The sequence below is a fragment of the Apiotrichum porosum genome, assembly GCF_003942205.1.
Source record: "Apiotrichum porosum strain DSM 27194 chromosome Unknown scaffold_2, whole genome shotgun sequence".
NCBI classification, from domain to species: domain Eukaryota; kingdom Fungi; phylum Basidiomycota; class Tremellomycetes; order Trichosporonales; family Trichosporonaceae; genus Apiotrichum; species Apiotrichum porosum.
Window position 1 is genome coordinate 974,781 of NW_021167109.1, and position 17,933 is coordinate 992,713.

The 17,933-nt window shown below is 55.4% G+C and overlaps 7 protein-coding genes across 7 annotated transcripts; 4 read left to right on the top strand and 3 right to left on the bottom strand.

Moving 5' to 3' along the window:
• Positions 1 to 310: 310 nt before the first annotated feature.
• On the bottom strand, positions 311 to 2,159 carry ICL1 (isocitrate lyase 1; the record flags this gene model as incomplete). Its single annotated transcript, XM_028619975.1, has 4 exons — positions 311 to 403; positions 486 to 1,779; positions 1,853 to 2,022; positions 2,100 to 2,159. The coding sequence occupies 4 exons, from the start codon at positions 2,157 to 2,159 to the stop codon at positions 311 to 313; spliced, it is 1,617 nt and encodes a 538-aa protein (XP_028478947.1).
• A 1,561-nt stretch (positions 2,160 to 3,720) lies between these two features.
• On the top strand, positions 3,721 to 6,368 carry EHS24_004394 (uncharacterized protein; the record flags this gene model as incomplete). Its single annotated transcript, XM_028619976.1, has 8 exons — positions 3,721 to 4,037; positions 4,086 to 4,729; positions 4,786 to 5,143; positions 5,183 to 5,262; positions 5,302 to 5,573; positions 5,614 to 5,758; positions 5,800 to 6,001; positions 6,047 to 6,368. 8 exons carry the CDS (start codon positions 3,721 to 3,723, stop codon positions 6,366 to 6,368), a joined length of 2,340 nt encoding a protein of 779 aa, XP_028478948.1.
• A 320-nt stretch (positions 6,369 to 6,688) lies between these two features.
• On the top strand, positions 6,689 to 8,690 carry EHS24_004395 (uncharacterized protein; the record flags this gene model as incomplete). Its single annotated transcript, XM_028619977.1, has 5 exons — positions 6,689 to 7,085; positions 7,129 to 7,481; positions 7,526 to 7,759; positions 7,949 to 8,515; positions 8,574 to 8,690. 5 exons carry the CDS (start codon positions 6,689 to 6,691, stop codon positions 8,688 to 8,690), a joined length of 1,668 nt encoding a protein of 555 aa, XP_028478949.1.
• A 689-nt stretch (positions 8,691 to 9,379) lies between these two features.
• On the top strand, positions 9,380 to 10,918 carry SPT3 (Transcription initiation protein spt3; the record flags this gene model as incomplete). Its single annotated transcript, XM_028619978.1, has 6 exons — positions 9,380 to 9,658; positions 9,714 to 9,782; positions 9,824 to 9,997; positions 10,059 to 10,226; positions 10,272 to 10,359; positions 10,398 to 10,918. The coding sequence occupies 6 exons, from the start codon at positions 9,380 to 9,382 to the stop codon at positions 10,916 to 10,918; spliced, it is 1,299 nt and encodes a 432-aa protein (XP_028478950.1).
• A 75-nt stretch (positions 10,919 to 10,993) lies between these two features.
• EHS24_004397 (uncharacterized protein) lies at positions 10,994 to 11,923 on the bottom strand (the record flags this gene model as incomplete). Its single annotated transcript, XM_028619979.1, has 4 exons — positions 10,994 to 11,159; positions 11,211 to 11,485; positions 11,539 to 11,764; positions 11,820 to 11,923. The coding sequence occupies 4 exons, from the start codon at positions 11,921 to 11,923 to the stop codon at positions 10,994 to 10,996; spliced, it is 771 nt and encodes a 256-aa protein (XP_028478951.1).
• Positions 11,924 to 12,292: 369 nt separating this feature from the next.
• On the top strand, positions 12,293 to 13,229 carry EHS24_004398 (uncharacterized protein; the record flags this gene model as incomplete). Its single annotated transcript, XM_028619980.1, has 7 exons — positions 12,293 to 12,351; positions 12,402 to 12,417; positions 12,475 to 12,562; positions 12,612 to 12,635; positions 12,680 to 12,841; positions 12,880 to 12,928; positions 12,980 to 13,229. The coding sequence occupies 7 exons, from the start codon at positions 12,293 to 12,295 to the stop codon at positions 13,227 to 13,229; spliced, it is 648 nt and encodes a 215-aa protein (XP_028478952.1).
• Positions 13,230 to 13,366: 137 nt separating this feature from the next.
• EHS24_004399 (uncharacterized protein) lies at positions 13,367 to 13,852 on the bottom strand (the record flags this gene model as incomplete). Its single annotated transcript, XM_028619981.1, has 4 exons — positions 13,367 to 13,501; positions 13,558 to 13,721; positions 13,771 to 13,792; positions 13,847 to 13,852. The coding sequence occupies 4 exons, from the start codon at positions 13,850 to 13,852 to the stop codon at positions 13,367 to 13,369; spliced, it is 327 nt and encodes a 108-aa protein (XP_028478953.1).
• Positions 13,853 to 17,933: the final 4,081 nt, after the last annotated feature.

The following is a 17,933-nucleotide window of genomic DNA, read 5'->3' on the forward strand; positions in this document are numbered from 1 at the left end:
GATGCGTAAGGGGTCCCAACAACGCGCGCAGTCACAGGGCAGGCTCCGTGTGGCAGGAAACATCCGAAATCCGCCACTCGTCTCCTTTCTTCAAATAGCTCGCGTCCCAGACCTCGCACAGCGGTCCTACTGCCTATGCCGTATTGCTGGGGACCAGGGCTATGTTTTAAGCCAAGTTTGGATGCACGGGAGGCCATCCCCTAATATTGACCGAATTAACCGACATCGGGGATTTACACTTCTACTTGACAAATCCACTAAAACTGCATCTTCTACGCTGGTACTACAAGGTTTTGTGCTTCTCCACTGCTTACAGCTTCGTCTTGGAAGCGAATTGGCCCTCTGTCACACCTGCACCCATAGCGGCAGTGCTCGATACGCCGCCGGTCACGGTCATCAACATCTGTGTTATCTGTCAGTCTTTGTATCACCTGGAGCACATGTCACCTCGAGAGGAGCACCTCGGCGAGGAGAACCAGACTTACAGCATCTGCGAATTCGGCGCCGCTCCATTTTTGATGGGTGAGAACGTCGCAGCCAATGTCGCGTTCGCGGCGCTGGATGAGCTCGACGTAGGCCTTCATGCCCTCCTTGGCAAAGTTCTGGGCGAAGAGGTCGTTGATGTAGGCGTTCGAGTGGAGACCAGCGAGGGTAATGAACTGGAAGACGAAGCCCAGCTTGCCGAGGTCCCAGACAAAGTCCTTCATCTCCTTGGCGCCAAGGCCAGCGGCATCCCAGTTGAACGAGGGCGAAAGGTTGTAAGCGAGCCACAGTCCGGGGGCCTTGGCGTGGACGCCCTCAGCAAACTCCTTGGCCTGCGAGTAAATGGGGCTCTTGGTCTCCATCCACACGAGGTCACAGAAGTCAGAGTACGCAACAGCACGGTTGATGGCGCACTTGGTGCCACCGCGGTAGCGGAAGTAGCCCTCGCGAGTGCGGGGGGCGTTCCAGTCGAAGAAGGGCTCCGAGCGGAGACCGTTGCGCTTAGCAATGGCCAGCGCCTGTGCGTTCGAGGCGTTAGAGACCTCGTCGAGGAATTTGGCGGGGTTGCCACCCTGCTTCTTGATTTCACCAGCGAGGAGGTCGTTGTAGAGCTGGAGGTTGGCGGCCTTGAGCCATTCATCCTCAATGGTCTGGAGTGCAGGGCCAAGCTTGCCGGCGGCCTCAGCCTCACCCATGACCTCGACGAGGGGGCGGAGCGAGGGGTTGGTCGAGCCGAGGATGAAGGCGTGGTCGCGCGGGTCAATGTTGGAGGTGATCAGAGTGGCAGCCTCCGAGTCGGTACGGGCGACCACGAGGTTGGTGGTGCCCATAATGTCGCACTGGAAACGGATAGCGACAAGGCGGTTGATGTGCTCCGAGATGGGCACAAGCACCTTGCCGGCCATGTGACCACACTTCTTGGTACCGGGAGCCTGGTCCTCAATGTGGATACCGGCGGCACCCGACTCCACCATCATCTTGGTAAGCTTCATGACCGCGGTGAGACCACCGTGGCCAGTGTCACCGTCGGCGACAATGGGGCGAAGGTAGTCGGTGTAAGCTCCAGGGTCCTCGCCCTTGGCAATAGCGGTCGAGCGGGTGAAGCGCTGCTTGCGGTCGTGGAAGAGCTGGGCAGTGAAGAGCTGGGCAACCTTGTTGGGAACAGTGTTGGAGGGGTAGTCGGCAAGATCCGGACCGGGCTCGAGCGAACTCGAGGCGGTCGACGAGCACTGCCAGCCCGAGACGTAGACGGTCTCGAGGTGCTTGGCCATCTGGGTGATCTGGACGGGGTCAAGGCTGTGGGGATTAGCGGCCGTTTCATTCCACATACTGTTGCTGCCACATGCGTGGAGCTGGGGTTAAAACTCACGCGCCGTAGGTGAAGGTACAGCCACCACCCTCGCCACGAGCCTTGGCCTCGAGGATCTTCCAGAGCTTCTTAGCCATGAGGTCCGAAGGGTAGGTGGGCTGGATAGTGCCACGCTTAGAAACGACATCGGCGGTCGAGTAGGGGCGGATGGTACGGGCAAAGCGGGGTTGCTGTGGGCAACGTGTCAGCATCGCACACAAAAAGAGTCGACCAAGCAGGCTGTCATAGCGAGCAGCGAGTTGCTCACCTTCTGGAAGGCCGCGGTGGCCTTGACCTCGTCCTGGAAAGTCTGGATCTCGCCCTGCATGATGGATATCGATGTTTCTTGGGGAGGAGAAGGGGGGCAAATGTGGGGGGGATATGGGGGCACAATAATGCATGCAGCCAGGCCTTTTTAAACATTCTTTCGACCGCCTCTTTGCGGATTGCGTTGGAGCGCAAAGGGGAGGTGTGACCCATCTTGTGACTCTCGGGTACTCGTTTGGCGGGTGTGCCGGCCGGCTACGCCGTGTGCCGGCCTTTTCCTGGGCGAGGTTTGGCCTGCGGCAGGGACTGGAGGCGTCTTTGTGTGGGTTTTCTGATGACGCTGTTGGGGGGGTGTGAGCTGCTCTGGGCGCCGTTCCTGCGGCTCTAAGCAGATCGCAGAGTGTGTTGCAAAGGGGCCACAAGAGGCCAGAGGCCAGAATGTGTGGCAAAATGGTGGCCAAAACAGGTTGCGTGGAGCCTTATTTGCCGTCGGAGGCCGATAAAGCCGTTGAACCGTCCGCCCGGCTCACAGCTCTCACAGCTTTCATGTGTGTGCGGCGCACAAAAGCACCAGATAGCCACCACGGCCACCACAGTTGCGTAATACCCGCGCATCGACTCAGAACACATTTTGGGTCGTCGGTCGGTGGCCCCGACGGCAATGGTGTCTTGTCCTGTCCAAGGCCTCAGGCCGAGATGTCGGCCCAAAGAGCCATCCTTCAGGCGATGCTGGGAAGCTGTGACTCGTTGTGCACATCTGCCCCCGATCACATGCATGCATTCCACAGAGGACGACTCAAATGCTCGGCATTCGGGACTCCAACCTCTTTGTCTCCGCCTAAATGACGCTGTCCCGCATTGTGTCCCGCGGGGCTCACTACTGCGCTACTGCCCTCCTCCCCCCCTCCCCGGGCGCCCCGCCCAACACCACCAGTCATGCGACCAGAGGCCAGAAAGTTGTCTTTTTCGCGGCATTCATTCGGTGGATCGGTGGATCGGTGGGCGCGCGATTCCGGGTCGCGGGTATGTCAACCGGGTTCGCAGAGCCCCGCTTCCGGCTGTTTGTGTTGACCGTCGCACAAAACCGTCACTGTACACACACGGTGGGGGGGCTCTTCATTCATCAGCGGCCGCCTGGGCAAAGGGTGCTAGCATGATGACAGCTGGCCACCGTTTACGTGTATAAGTGACGTCCTGCTCCTCCGCTTGTGGAACACATAATAGTCTCTGGATGGCGTTCTTGCAAAGCCCCGTACGGCCACTTGCAGCCACCATTCCACGATAACAATGAGCAGTGCGTGGTCGGGACATGGGGCCAACCCGAGATCACCCAGGCTCGTTTAAACACAAAACACCGGCCGTAGACTGGCATGCATGCGGCATTGAAAATTCGAGGCGCCAGTACGCCAGTCAGCTTTAAGCTTTCCAGCTGCTCTCTGCTCTCTGCGATCCGCCAAGATGGACAGGAGCCAAACAGTGTCCACTCACAGCGGTGGAGGTGGTGCCTGAATCACGTGACTGTTACCCAAACTTTGGCTCCAACGTGCATCACCCAACGGCCACCTTGACGCAACCTCACACTTGCCGGCCAGTAACCACCATTTCTGTACGCGCCTCTCACAATGAGCGACGCAGATGGCAAGCGCCCACGTCAAGACGACGGCCATGGGCCGGATCCTAAGCGTCCTCGCGAGTCCGCCCCCGCTTCTGGAAACGCAACTCCTACGTTGACCAATCTTCCGTCCGATGTTGAGCCCGCTGTCTCACGTTTGGGACTGAAGCCTCAGCTCCCCGAGCTTCCGCCATCCCTGGAGCTTGTGACTGGATCGAAGCCCGACCTTGCTGCTAGGCAAGGCTTTGTGGGAGAGGCCGACGTCGGCATCATTGGCTATGTCGGTGACGCTAGTTTCCAAGGCGTTCAAGGTGTCATCAAACAGAGGTGCATCTCATTTGTTTCCCATCCTATTGACCTCTCGCTGACATGTAGGTACACGGACTTTTTGGTCAATGAGATCTCTTTGGACAGTGAGATTCTTCACCTCAAGGACATTGGCAAACCGGTGGAGCCAGAGCCGGAACCGAGCGAGGCTCCCAAGGAGGCCGCCGCCGTACCCGCTCCTGAGCAGGACGAAACCGACGTCGGTCTGCCAGCTGAGCTGCAGTTCGCGACTCACGCCAACTGGTCACAGAAAACCACTGTGGCCCTTCGCTCGCACTTTGATGACAAGACGATCATCAGCCTGCACGCCTTGCTCGTCGAAGGCAAGAACCCACCCCCTAAGCAAGACTCCGGGTGGGGTTCTCGCCCCACCCAACGCACAGAGCAGACAGAGGAAGAGATGGCGCTCAACATTCAGGAGCAACCGGCTCCGACCCAAGGTCGCGACCGTGGCAAGGGCCGAGGTGGACGTCAAGGCGGAAAGGGAGGTCGTGACGGTCCGTGGAAGGCCGAGGACACTCGTGAGGTTGTCTCGCAGGTGATCGCCGCCAAGGATAGTCGTACCGCCGCCCACGGAGTCATCCGCGAACAATTCAACGGCACATTCGAAACGTCGTCGCGTGAGGCTGTCGAAGGACAATGTCTGGTCATCAAATGGTCGTCGGCACGCCAGGGCCGCCAAGACAGGAAGCGTCAGTCTCGACCTCCCCCCCCCCCCCTACATATGTTTGGTCTGACACTTTCACAGCTCGCGGTCCCCGTCTTCCCCCTTACATTCATTTTACGTTGCACAAGACTAGCAGGGAGACGCAAGACTGCCTTGGTCACCTCAGCCGCATTCTCAACGTCCACTCGAAGGACTTGACTGTGTGCGGTACCAAGGATAAGCGTGCTGTTACCGTTCAACGTGTCTGCGTCAAGCGTGGCAACCTCACTTTGGAAAGCGTGTGGAACACTGTTAACGGCATCAAGTCTGGTCGGAGGACGGCCGAGACTGCTGTTGTTGAGCGTGGAGAGCGTGGAACGCGAATCGGCGATCTTGCATACTCGCAAAAGCATCTCGAGCTGGGTATGCTCCGCGGTAACCACTTTACTATTATCCTAAGGTATGCCCAGACCAGAGAACTTGCGTGCTAACGAGGCAGGAATGTTCGCGTCGACAGTGTGGAAGAAGTTGACCGGGCTATGACCTCCATCCGGGACCACGGATTTATCAACTTTTTTGGTGAGCACCCGCTCAACCAACCTCACGCTGACTTCATAGGAATGCAGCGCTTCGGAACATCGACGGTTCCAACGCACGTTACTGGTCTACTCCTTCTGCAGCAAAAGTGGGGTCAGGCTATCGATTCTATTCTGTCGCTTCGCGATGGCGAACACCCCGACTGCACCCGCGCGCGTCTGGCGTGGCTCGAGGATGGTGACTACCGCAGGGCTCTGGAGCTCATGCCCCGTCGCTCTGTCACCGAGCGGGCAATCTGGGAGTACTGGAAGAAGGGGAACCGTCTGGAGGACAAATTGGGCGCCCTTGCTAGCGTAAGTGTCATTCAAAGCTACCAAACTAACTCGTTTATAGATACCCCGCAACATGCGTACCATGTACGTCCACGCGTACCAAAGCTATATCTGGAACCTCATCACTTCCGAGCGTATCAAAATGTCGAGCACGTCGCCCCTCGCGGGTGATCTCGTCTTCGTCGATGGAGGAGATGACGAGCAGGGTGAGTGATGAAACGCTAGGTCGAATGCTAACGTCTTGTAGACGAGAGGCAGGCTGAATCGTCGTCGTCTCGCGACGTGAAGCACCTCACTGAAGAGGACCTCGGCAGCTACACAATCCAGGACGTCATCCTCCCCATGCCTGGGTGGAACGTCGAGTACCCTGAAGGTGCCATTGGCAAGATGTACCAGGATATGCTCGCGGCGGACGGGCTGGACGCCAACCGCATGCGTCGCGACCAGCGGTATGTTTGCCGCAGTTTGCTCTTTCATTTTGCTGACCCCTCCAGCGAGTATTCGCTTCCTGGATCGTACCGTAAGGTGATCCACATGCCAACGAATGTGTCGTGGGAGCACATCCGTTACACAGACCCCGACCTGCCGTTGTCGCAGTCGGACGAGGACCGCATCTTGGGCTTCAACCCGCCAGCGGCGGACGACCCCGAGGGCAAGTTCCGCTCTCTTAGCATCTCGTGGACACTTGGAACTTCGTCGTACGCCACCATGGCTCTACGTGAGATTACTCGTCAAGAGACCGCCACCTGGAACCAGATCAGTCTCACCTTGGAGGGCGAGGACCAGGCGCACAAGGGCACCGGAAAGGAGGCCTAAGGGAATGCCAGAGGATGATGTTCTATGTTCTTAGAGAGCGACACTATGTAACCCTGTAAATGGCTTAAATGACAGAGCGGAAGCAAAAACGCGTCAGGACGCGTAGAGTGTTCAGGGCGCAGAACGAGAGTGGAGGTTGATTTGTGGTGTAGGTCGCGTCCTCGCAGAGTGAGACGGCAGTTGTCACTCTCTTTCCTGCTCTCTCTCTCTCTCTCTCAGACTCTCACTCTCTCGCGTTTACTGCTCTTCCATCCTCTACATCGCCAGTAATGGCGGTGGCAGAAGGCAGAGACCCACTGGGGTCGATGTCTACCAACATCATGCTCTCCTCCAGTCCGTCACCTCCCGCCAAGCGTACCCTCACGCCGTCCCCTCCCAAACGTCTGTTCCCAATCTTCTTGAGCAAACCAGACATCTCGCCCTCATCTTCCTCCTCGGATGCCGACTTCAACAAGTCTAAACGCGCAAAGATTCACACTTCAACGTCGTCCCACAAGGCGTCTTCAAAACGTTCTCGGCCAAGCAGCGAAACCGAGGAGATCCCGCCGACGCGCACGTCGCTCCCAAACTACTTTGCCCCAACCGTGCCATTGCGAGTGGCTTTGTGCTCGCGCAAACCATACCCAGTCGAGACCCCGGCTGTGATCAGCACTCATCCACAAGTGTGGAGACGGTCGCGCAAGCGTCTTGGGCAGCCTGCCCTGGTCCCAAGCAATAGTGAGTTCATCTATCAAACGACTTTTTAACCAATGCCTTCCAGCGCGACCCATCCGCGTCACATACCTCTCCTCTCTGGTAACGGGGTTGACTTCAAACACGGCTTCACCGCCCTCGACTGTCATGATGCCTTCACTGAACAACCCAACTGGCCACGATCGCGACTTTGATCCCTCGCTGGTGGTCGCATTCAACAACTGTGCGAGAATGTATACTTTGGACGAGGCCAAGCATTTGGCCAAAAAGAGGCTTCTCGCTATTGGGAGTGAAGAAGGTGCAGTGAGGATTGTCGACATTGATGAACCCCAAGAAAATGGGTCCTCAGGCGGCCTCTGGTGGCAAGCCCACGCCAATGGTGTCTTTGATCTCAAATGGACGTCCAACGACTCACGTCTGGTTTGTTTCCATCCCAATTGCCTGTGTCCGCTGACATTTTTCAGCTCTCTGCATCAGCTGATCAGTCGCTGAGACTTTACGACGTGTGCTCGGGCAATCCAAAAGTTCTCGCTACTCTCCGTGGACACACCTCAACTATCAAGGCAACCGTTTTCCTCGACGCCAATCGCGGAAGCAACCCCGTGTACGACTGCAATATTGTGGCATCGGGGGGTCGTGACGGAAACATCAACATCTACGATCTTCGATGCCAAGGAGTCAGCCTCGGCGATGACGAGGTGGACTCTAGCCGGCGGAGGTCTCATCGCATGCGCAATAATGGGGCAATGCCTACGGCAACTGCGACCGATGGCCACATCATTCATCCTGTGATCACATTGCGCCAACCCCATAACGCAGCATCGAGTCGACGTACTGCGGCCGATCCTGTAGGCCACACTTTCCCCTCTTCCAACTAACATCTTCAGAGATCCGTGTCGCGAACGATCACCAGTCTTGTCGCACTAGAGTCGATGCCAGGTATCCTCGCCTCGGGTGGTTCGTTCGACGGAGTGGTGAAGCTTTGGGACATTCGCTGTCCCGACTCGACCTCATCAATGCGACCCAAGGCCACACCTTACGGGGTCCTGCCAGACCCCACCATTGCTGGAGCGAATCCAGCGCGCCGTGCCCGTTCCATCAATGCTCTCTGCGAGCAGACTTCGAACGGCGACCTCTATGTTCTGAGTGGTGATTCCAAAATCCACATTCTGCGACCCTCTGCTGCCAAGGAAAGCCTTGTGGACCCGACCGACGCAATTCTCGGTCAAAAGTTTGTGCATCCCGACCTCGTCACCCGCTCGTTTTATATTCGAATGTCGCTTTCGCCAGATGGCCGATACTTGGCTTGCGGCTCGAGTCACGCAGGTGTCATGGCATGGGACACAACTCAAGTTGGCACGTGTACTTCTGACATTGTGGCGTCCCGCCTCCGCATCCCGGCGTACGGCGACCATTCCCCTGAGGTTATTGGTGTCGACTGGGCAAAGGATGCTGTGAGTCCCACCCGGGGCCGTGTTACCTACCTGTTTGTGTCTGCTAACAGTTGTGCAGCTGGCGGCTTCGTCTGACGACTGTGTGACTCGACTGTGGCGTGCCAACCTCGAAATTGCACAGAAGGTGCGAGAGGATCCAGCGGGAAGCGGTCGTGACTGGAGCGGTATTGTATGAGGCTTGGAAAACAACAGCATTCAGCATTCGGCACTGTGTTTTGTATGTTTCTTGTAATTACTAATGTTAATGTGTCCTTGTGCTGCCTCTGCATGTTGTGTTGTCCTGCTGTTCGCGCATGGAATGTTGCAAGTACTATCTGCAGTAAAGACCGCGATCCAGATACAGGATTGCTGCAGACCCACGACAGAACTACAACTACGGGCCAATTGGACTGAGACGTGCCTGAATGCCTAAAGGGTGTTAAACGAACCGGCGAACAGCGGTAAGAGTGAGCTAGAGTGAGTGTGTGCGAGCCAGGCGACAGACAACGGCGGTTGCTTTGGCGCGCTAATCAAACGAAAGCGCTTGTGACACTAAGCGGGGGGGGGGGGGGGGGGGGGGGGGGGGGGGCTGCGACGCCTGGAGGTCGCTTGAAGCTCACTTGATCACTTGCACCACTTGATCGCTTGGAGCGCTTAAGCAGACACAATTAGGGCATCAACGGCATTCGTCAGGAAAGATGCGGATATAGAGTCCCTCCGCATCAACCACGTCCACCTTTCGGCCGCAACGAGTTAAGGCGGCCTCGGTACGTCGTCCATCATTTCAACCATCATCACTTCTTCCACCCCACTTTAACATACACAATGTCCGGCCTGGCTCTGCCAACAGCAGCCAAGAGACCGATTTCCTTAGCCCTGCCCACCATGGCACAAAGCAACTCTGCAACAAACTCGCCTGCTCCTTCGGGCCCTGCGCCAACACCCGCACCACCTCAACAACGACGAGCTTCGGCCTCCCCTTCGCCAGACCCAGAGGATGATGCCGACGCCGACGCCGACGAGGATGACGAGGAGATTCTTGGTCAGACATCCAAAAAGTCGAAGAGCTCGAAGAAGAAGAAGGCGGGGATGCCTGCTGGTCTTAGCGGCCTCGAGTCGACAGCCAAGCAAGAGTACAAGTACACCAGCGAGATCTCCCAGATGGTGCGCATTCTAGGCGACGGCAAGGGCTAATGTGAAGATGTTCGTGTTCGGTGAGGTTCAAGAACCCCTCCAAGAGACTGTCCGTCTCGTCGAGGACGTTGTCCGCGGCCAAATCATTGAGATTGTGAGTCACCAACGATGACCATGTTAGCTGACAAGGGTTAGGTGACTCGAGCTCGCCTTCTTACACATTTGCGTTCTTCGCGTTTCCTCTCCGCAGAGGATCTCATCTTTCTGATTCGCGACGATCGAGGCAAAGTGAATCGCCTGCGGACTTACCTCAGCTGGAAGGAAGTGCGCAAGCGCGCCAAGGAAGACGAGGAGGGCGGAGACGTCGAAGTCGACGATGCAGGCGCGTCTCTTGGGAAGAATTCCGGAAGGCTGACAATAAGCAGACAAGAACGCAATCAAAGGCCGTAAACCAATTGTCAAGCTCTCTTGGGAGCTCTTGACCCCATTCTCCGACTTCCTTCGTGCCTTGCCCACGCAACAAAACCGTGCAGAGGAAGACGAAGATGAGGACGAAGACGAACTGCAGGCCCATCAGGATAGCATGCAGCGCTTGCGGGTATGTTATCACGACCCACCTGTTTATGTCCTAACGATATTTTAGGATGCCGACGAGATTACAAAAAAGATGACCAAGGACGAGTATGTCCACTACTCGGATTGTCGTCAGGCATCCTTCACGTATCGCAAGGGTAAGCTTTTGCCGTTTATTTGCAGCTGACACTCATAGCCCGACGCTTCCGCGAGTTTATTAACTTCAGCGCCTACCTCGACGTACGCCCTAACGACGACATTATCGACATCTTGGGCTTCTTGGCATTTGAGATGGTGCGCTCTTTGTGTGTCACCGCCTTGGAGGTTCGCGAGCAACTAGAGAAGTCTGGCACGTCGGTTGCGACCACTGCGCGTGGTGCACCGGTGTCTCCAGTGAAGCGTAAGGCAGCTGGTGGAGACAACTCGCCAGCAAAGCGTCCTCGAGTCGACGGTGTCACCTCGCCCGATGAAAGCGCTACGCCAGGTGGTGCGCCTGGAGCTGACAATGTCAACTCGAATGGCCGCCGCTACACACAATCTGGTAACCCTTTACCCCGTTCACTCTTCGCTCCTCCTCCCAGCGCAAGGCAGCCTCTACTGCCCAGTCACGTCCTGGAGGCATTTGCACAGATTCAACGCAAGCAAACCTCCAACCGCATTGGTGGACTGCGCAACTGGCGAGGCGGAATGTCAAGAGGGCGTGTCGCTCTTGTCTGAGGCATTCTGTGGCTTGCGCCTGTAATTGCTACTGTTGTATACACATGCATGCGTGCGTCTCGTGTCATGAACTGCTCAGTCCTCTTCCATGCCCTCTTCCAGCGCGGCCTTGGCCTTGGCCTCGGCTTCGGCCTGGAGCTCTCCTGGCACAGCCCTGTGCTTGCCGCCAGTCTCGGTGCTGACCCAGGTCATTTCCAGCTCAAAGTCCTTGTCCTTGTTGTCGTCGTGGACGAGGTAGATGCTGCGGATGAGTCAGTGCCGAATTTCGGTTCATCCGGTTGCATGAACTTACATGCGCGCAATCTCGTCGATGGCCTCGCGACAGGTGATAGCTTCACCACCATCCGCCTCCTTGGCAATGAGCTTCTCGAGCTCAGTCTTCGCCAACGCCTTGCCCTTGCCGATGGCACAGGCGCGGTAGCCATAGAAGACTCCCGAGGGCTCGACACAGAACAGGCGGGGACCGGTCTTGTCAACACCAGCAACCAAGCTCGAGACACCAAAGGGCCTAACGGAGCCGTAGCAGGTGTAAGCCTGGACGTAGCCAGACAGGCGGTCCGAGAGAATCTGAATGTCAGTCGGGGGGACAGAACAAGGCGAGGCTGCGCAAGACTGCTCACTTGAACGGTCGCGGGAGCATTGTACGTGTCACGGAAGTTGTATGCCTCATCGCGGAGCCTGGTGGCAAGGTGCTTTCCATCGGCGAGAAGGCCTGCAGTCGCCAGTCCAACGTGCTCGTCGACGGACTGTATCCTGCGGTTACCGCCCTTCACCAGGAGCTTGGAGTGGAGGAGACGCTCAACGCCGAGAACAATGCCATCGCTGCAGCGGATACCGACTGCGACACTGTAACGCGTCAGTAACATCCCCCAATGACGCTTATCAGCTTGCCAGCACGTACCCAGCGGCCTCGACAGCCTTGTTGGCATATTCGACTTGGAAGAGACGGCCATCAGGCGAGTATGTCGAGACCGAGAGGTCGTAGCCTGTGCCGATGGACGACATGGTTTAAACTGGTTGTCGAGTTGGGGTCAGAGAATAGAGAGGATCCAGGAGTTCGAGCGGGGTGTGGGTTGGGGAAGAGCGCAGGCTGGTGGTGGCGTGTGGGAGAAAGCAGGAGGTTGGGTGGATGGCAATGACCGACGACGACCTGTGTTGCGTCACGGACGATGATGATCGATGACTTGGTAGTAGTGGAGGACGCGCGGCCAAGCTGCAACCAGGCACCGCCACAACACGTGGCCCTGCCCCAAAATCACAACGCCGAGATACCGGCGCTGGCGTCATGCAGAGTCATGATGTTGTGTTCATACATGCATCACGTCAACGATTCCATACAAACTACACTCCAAACACCCTCCGTCATCGGTCACCATGCGATTGAATGCAAACACAATCATCTGCGGAGACAAGGTCATTCTTGTGCCGTACAGGTCTGTCCCTTTCACCCGGCGTGTTCTGACACGTTCTGACGGACTGTCAGAGAGGAACATGTGAAAGTACGCCCAAGTTGACCACGACATTTGCACCGATCTGCAATCTAACAACAGCAACAGACCTATCACGAATGGATGAAATCGCCAGAACTCTTGGAACTGACGGCGTCGGAGCCCTTGTCGTTTGAAGAAGAACTGGACATGCAACGTGAGCCGCGTAGTGGACTTTTACCCCTCGTAAGCTGACGTGCGCGAAGGGAAATGGAGAGACGACGACGACAGTACGTTCCATAGTTTTGGCTTGTAACACCCACTGATGGATCAGAGCTCACCTTCATACTCCTCGCCCGACCTGACGACATTCCAGCGGCAACGAACCGGCTCTTGTCCCCTGCAGAAGTGGCTCGCTGTAGGATGGTCGGCGATGTTAACATTTTCATGCCCAATGGTCCCCAAGATGACATTGAATGCGAAATCATGATTGCCGGTGGGTAATAGTAGTGTTGTCGACCTAACGTGTCCTAGAACAGGAGGTTCGCCGCCAAGGCCTGGCTCGCGAGGCTTTGACAATGTTGTAAGTTGAAAGCGCCAGCCTCATTCAGTTATGCGTACTGAAGGACAACAGCATGAACTATGTCGTGCGAGAGTTGGCCGTTGCGCCCACCAGTCTCATCGCAAAGATTAGTTCCAAAAACACCGCCTCTATTCGTCTGTTCGAGAGCCTTGGCTTCGGCAGGGTTAAGCTTGTGGAGGTGTGGGACGAACTGGAGATGCGGTGGGGCTGGACCGGTTCCGATTCTGTCAAGGGATCCACTGTACAATGGCCCTCCCTGTCACTGGATGGCCGCATCGGGATGTACGATGCAAGTTCGTAGAGAGTTGTTAGATGTAAATCCACAACCAAACACGCGTCTCGGGCCCTGTGTTGAGCCGCGTACCGACTCGGATCGCCCGCCAGGACTGGTTATCCACTTGCATCCTCTTCGTTCTCTAGTTAGAAGTTCTCCTCCAGTTAGGAACTCTCTTCGACGAGTCCGAGGTTCACAATAACACCGGTAGCAGCCTTCTCAGCCGCTTTCCGGGCGTCGGCACCTTCACGCGCCTGAGTCTGGACAAAGTGCGTCTTGATCTCCTTGGCGCGCGCAATCTGTGGGTCCATGGTCAGTTGGCGTACTAACACGGCGACGCTGGAGTATCGCTTACCTCCTTTGTCCTGTGAAGGCACTCAAGGTAGTCCTCCTTCTGGGCGATACAGTCGTTGGGTCCTTCGGCGCTGGCGTAGCACTGCACAGAGTTAGTTGGCTTGTACATTCCGGCCCCACCAACCTTGCTAAACTCCTGCCAGAATGCGAAACAGCGGGTACGACCTATATGAGAGTGAGCACGATGTCTGCTGAAGCCGACGTTGTAACGAACCGCCGGTGTAACCGAATCCAGACTAGAAGGGTCAGTGACGAAGGTCCACACTCGGTAGGGCCACACGACAACGTACAGCCATTTCGAAAAGGAGATTCTAGGTTGATAGCAAGCGGGTGGGAAGGCGCGACTGATCCGATAAATGGGTGGCCGAGATCTGCAGTTGTGATGTAGCCCAGATGTGCCGGGTTGTGTTGAGGTATCTCAATGCTCACCTCCAACCGTCAGTCGAATGAGGTGCGTGATGAAGCGCAGACTCGGGGGTCCTTATCAATCAATTCCTGTACACATATACACGGCATTGTTTCTAACCACGTGACATTCTTTCCGTGGCACGTGGGGCGTGCCGATTAGACATTAGATATTAGTTTTGTGGATTTGGTTATCTCTAATCCTTGACACTTTTAAAAGTGCCGACTACTTGTGGCCTTCATACTTGTGCATAGGAATATGTCTTGCGAGGCTGGTCAAGCAAATCGCAGAAACTGTACAGATGCCTGTAAGGGTGCAATTGGATCCACGCTGACCAGTGATCCAGTGACAAGACAATGGCGTTGATCTGGGTCTCAACAGGAGTAATGGAGTGTTGTTATGTAGTGCACAGTTTTAGGCTCGCTTACGCAGTACTGGTACCCCTTGGAGCAAGGGACCCCGCTGCACGTTTGGGGCAGACAGTTTTCCAAGGACGACATTTTCCCAAGGACTTGTGACCTGAACGAGCGCGAAGAGTATGCATGTAGCTAACTGTATGTACGCAACGGTAGGTGTCCAAGGCACCGTGACGCTAACCTCCTCAACGGCGGCTCCAGCCGACTACCACCTGCCATACGCCCTCTTGTGGACAACGCATACGCCCTCTTGTGGACAATGGACAACGGTGGTGCCTATAAAATCTATAGGAGCCTTTTGACTGGCGAGCGACTGCTTGGGAATCTCGGGAGTGGACGGTACAGCCCCAGAATTTGCAACTGACAATAAAATGCCACCAACCCACGTCGACTACCTTCAAGAGTGGACGCATCTGTTTTCTAACCCTGGTCAGCTTCAGCGGCCCCGTACTTCTATACCTTGTGGCCTTTGTTAGGCGGGTACTGTTTTGCCGTGACTCCTGGCAATATGAGCAGAACCTCCCAAGAATAGTACCAGTGCCAAACTGGCCACATCGTTGCGTTAACCTGGAGCCGTTACCGCACTCACCTTCGTGTCATTGTCAAAACGGTGGTCCTCCCGGCTCACTCAGGGCTCCCACGTGAGGGCTGGTATGGTGGGGGGGGGAGGGGGAGGAGTCACCGCAAGGGTCAGGCAAAGCCTCCATGGTTCCCGGTGGCTCCCTTGTGGAAGAGCAGTTAATATTACATGCCGACGGTTTGACATTGAGCCTCAAACCCGGCACAACCCCCATTTGTCTAGGCACCATGCTGCCGCACGTAAGTAATTGAGTCACAGGAATAGTTGGCCCAAAAGGCCGCGCGTGCATCAGTTTGTGCCGTTGTTGGGCATAATTTTTCGCTTCATCCAGGTGGCCGTCCTCATACATATTGTTCTCTTACTTGGGGTAAGACACTGTTCAGATATAAAAACAGGTACAGCTTCTGTGGAAACATGCTCAATGATAGCATAAGACTGTTGGCCATGTCGTGAGTTGCATAGGTGCATACCGCACGTTGGATTTCTTCCAGCTAAATGGAAGAGGCAGAAGAGCGAGAATCAGATGCAGATCAACAACCAGGAAGCGAGCCCCGTGGACCCTACATACAGTACTGAGTTACTGAGAGAGTGGACATCTATCTAGATACAATTGCCCGGAGTTTACGACCGCATAACATGGCCTGCTATGTATGCAAATAATTACGTTTGCGCTGTGGGTATTTCCCAGTACCACATATTCAGTTGCGGATTCTGTGGAGAGAAGACAATTAGAGGACTCGTGTGGAACTCGGGGGTATTGAGTTTTACAATCGCTGATAGGGAAGGATCAGCAAAACAACCGTGTGTACATAAGCTAAAGTTGTTGCGTCATGTCCTCTCTCGTATCACCGACCGCTTCTCGTTTGGATTGAATGTATCCGCAGACAGTTAAACTGTGTATGGCATGTGGGGTAGGTGTCAGGGACAAGGTCGATTGATGTTCAGCACCATCCGTTGCTGTGTCCACAGGAATCCCGTATGATCACTGGCGGACGGGTTGCCCAGAGGTCACAGGTGCTGATACTACTGTCTGGTTTTGTAGCTGTTCATCTAGCTAGAACTTTCTTAGACGATTATCCACCATTCCATTCCCTCATCGGCGAAGGCGATATTTAGAATAATCACTAATAAAAAGCATAAAGAAAAGAAAAGAAAATGACGCACGAAGCCCTGCTTGCGAGCGGGCCTTACGTTGTGAGAGCAGCCAAATATCCTTGGTTGCACGGACAGAAGAACCCTTTAATGGGAAGGCTTCCTGTTATGTAGCCCATTGCTGATGGGACCAGTGTTCATTTATTTTACTTAGTCGGAGTGTACCCCATCGTTTGTCTCCAGTACATAGTGTTTTCGGTATTGTTTCCACAGTACTGCAATTAATGTTTTCGTTGTTCTGGAATAACATTGTGACTCATCAGGTTGTCCCGCGACGGGGGACGGGTCTTGATAGTTGTGGATCACTGGCAATCTCCAGGGGCGTAGTGGGCGCGGCGAAGACCATCAAAGCCGTTCGGTTTGGGTGTCAGTCTCTCTAGAGAGTACATACCACCAGTTGATACCCTCATCTAATCTGGTTCAAAATGTGACCCGTTGCTGACCTGAGGGTGACATAACATGCTCCACACACGAGTGACTAGCCACTGGCCACTGGCGCGTCAACATCCACATCGCCACCGGTGGCGAAAGAGGAGCTGTGCGTTGTGGCTCTCGCGACCACTCTTTTACTTAGGATCCAGGGCCTTGAACTGGGAGTCGGACTGTATGTAGAAGGAAGGCCCGGGTATCATCCATGTTGGCTAGTGTCATTGTCGAGAACAAGTGGTGCCCACAGACAAGGCATTGGGTGAGCCAGCATTTGCAAACAGTCACGATTGTTGCCTGTAGATGTACATGCAGTACTTGACTTCCGCAGCAAAGACTTTACGAAGACTGAGCGTGCAAGCTGTGAAGGAGGCATGGCCCTCCGCAGAGGTCCAAAAAAAGGAGGTCGGGGTGTTGGCGTGCTGCCGCGTGTGACAGTGAGGATGCCTGTATTGGGCAGGACGCGTATGATCTGGGGACAGGCATCCGTTGTGGCGGGCGATCCGGTTAAGAGAGTCCGAGAACGCCTGGCAGTGTTAAAAGGGATCGTGATGTCTGATGTGCAAGGGGTATCCACACCAGCAGAGTTCCCCGACCGTCATCCAACAAAGGGTGATTGAGAGCAGGTGAGGTGAGTGTGCTAAACAATGAGCAAAGACGCAATATATGTTACAGTCACGGCTCTCCGCGACGATATCAGCACCAGACTTTGATGAAGCAGCCGTGATGATCAGGTTAGTACTCTGAACTGCTGTCGACAACGCGTCCCGCCTCTTGTAAGTCAAGGACAAGGCCCGGTGTTAATAGGTAGCTTTGTCGAAGTGCCCTTGAAATAAATATTGCTATGGTGTTTACGAGCAGACGTCAGCACATGAGCTAAGGAGTGACCTCGCCTCTCGCTCATGGGGTGCTCGAGATGAAGAGATGGGGAGAGTGGATGCGTGCTGATCACCTTGCTTCCTATACTGTGAACTGCGTAAATTCAGGTCAGCTGTCTGTAACATTCCGCGCCTGGGAGCTGCGACCTGCTTCAAATGAACAATAAGCATTGAGGAGTGACGCTGTTAAGCTGTTACACTGCTGGAATCCTTTCGCCTGTGCATCCCCATGAGTGAGTATCGTAGGGATGACGAGTGCAACCCCGCGATCGAGAGAGAGAGGAGGGAGGGAGGGGGGCGGGTCAATGTGGTACTTATTGGGTAGACACTTCACCCAACATGGTGAGCGCCATGTTTATTGGTTGAGGCCATGAAAAGACACACAGGGACAGAGGGATGGGCGAAAGAATATGGAGTGGTGCCAGTGTCGGGTCACTTGTTGGATAGCGTCCCTACGCATGCAGAGCTCTGCAACGAAAAGTGCTGCATTCGGTAGCCGGCCGCCGGCTACGGAAGTGA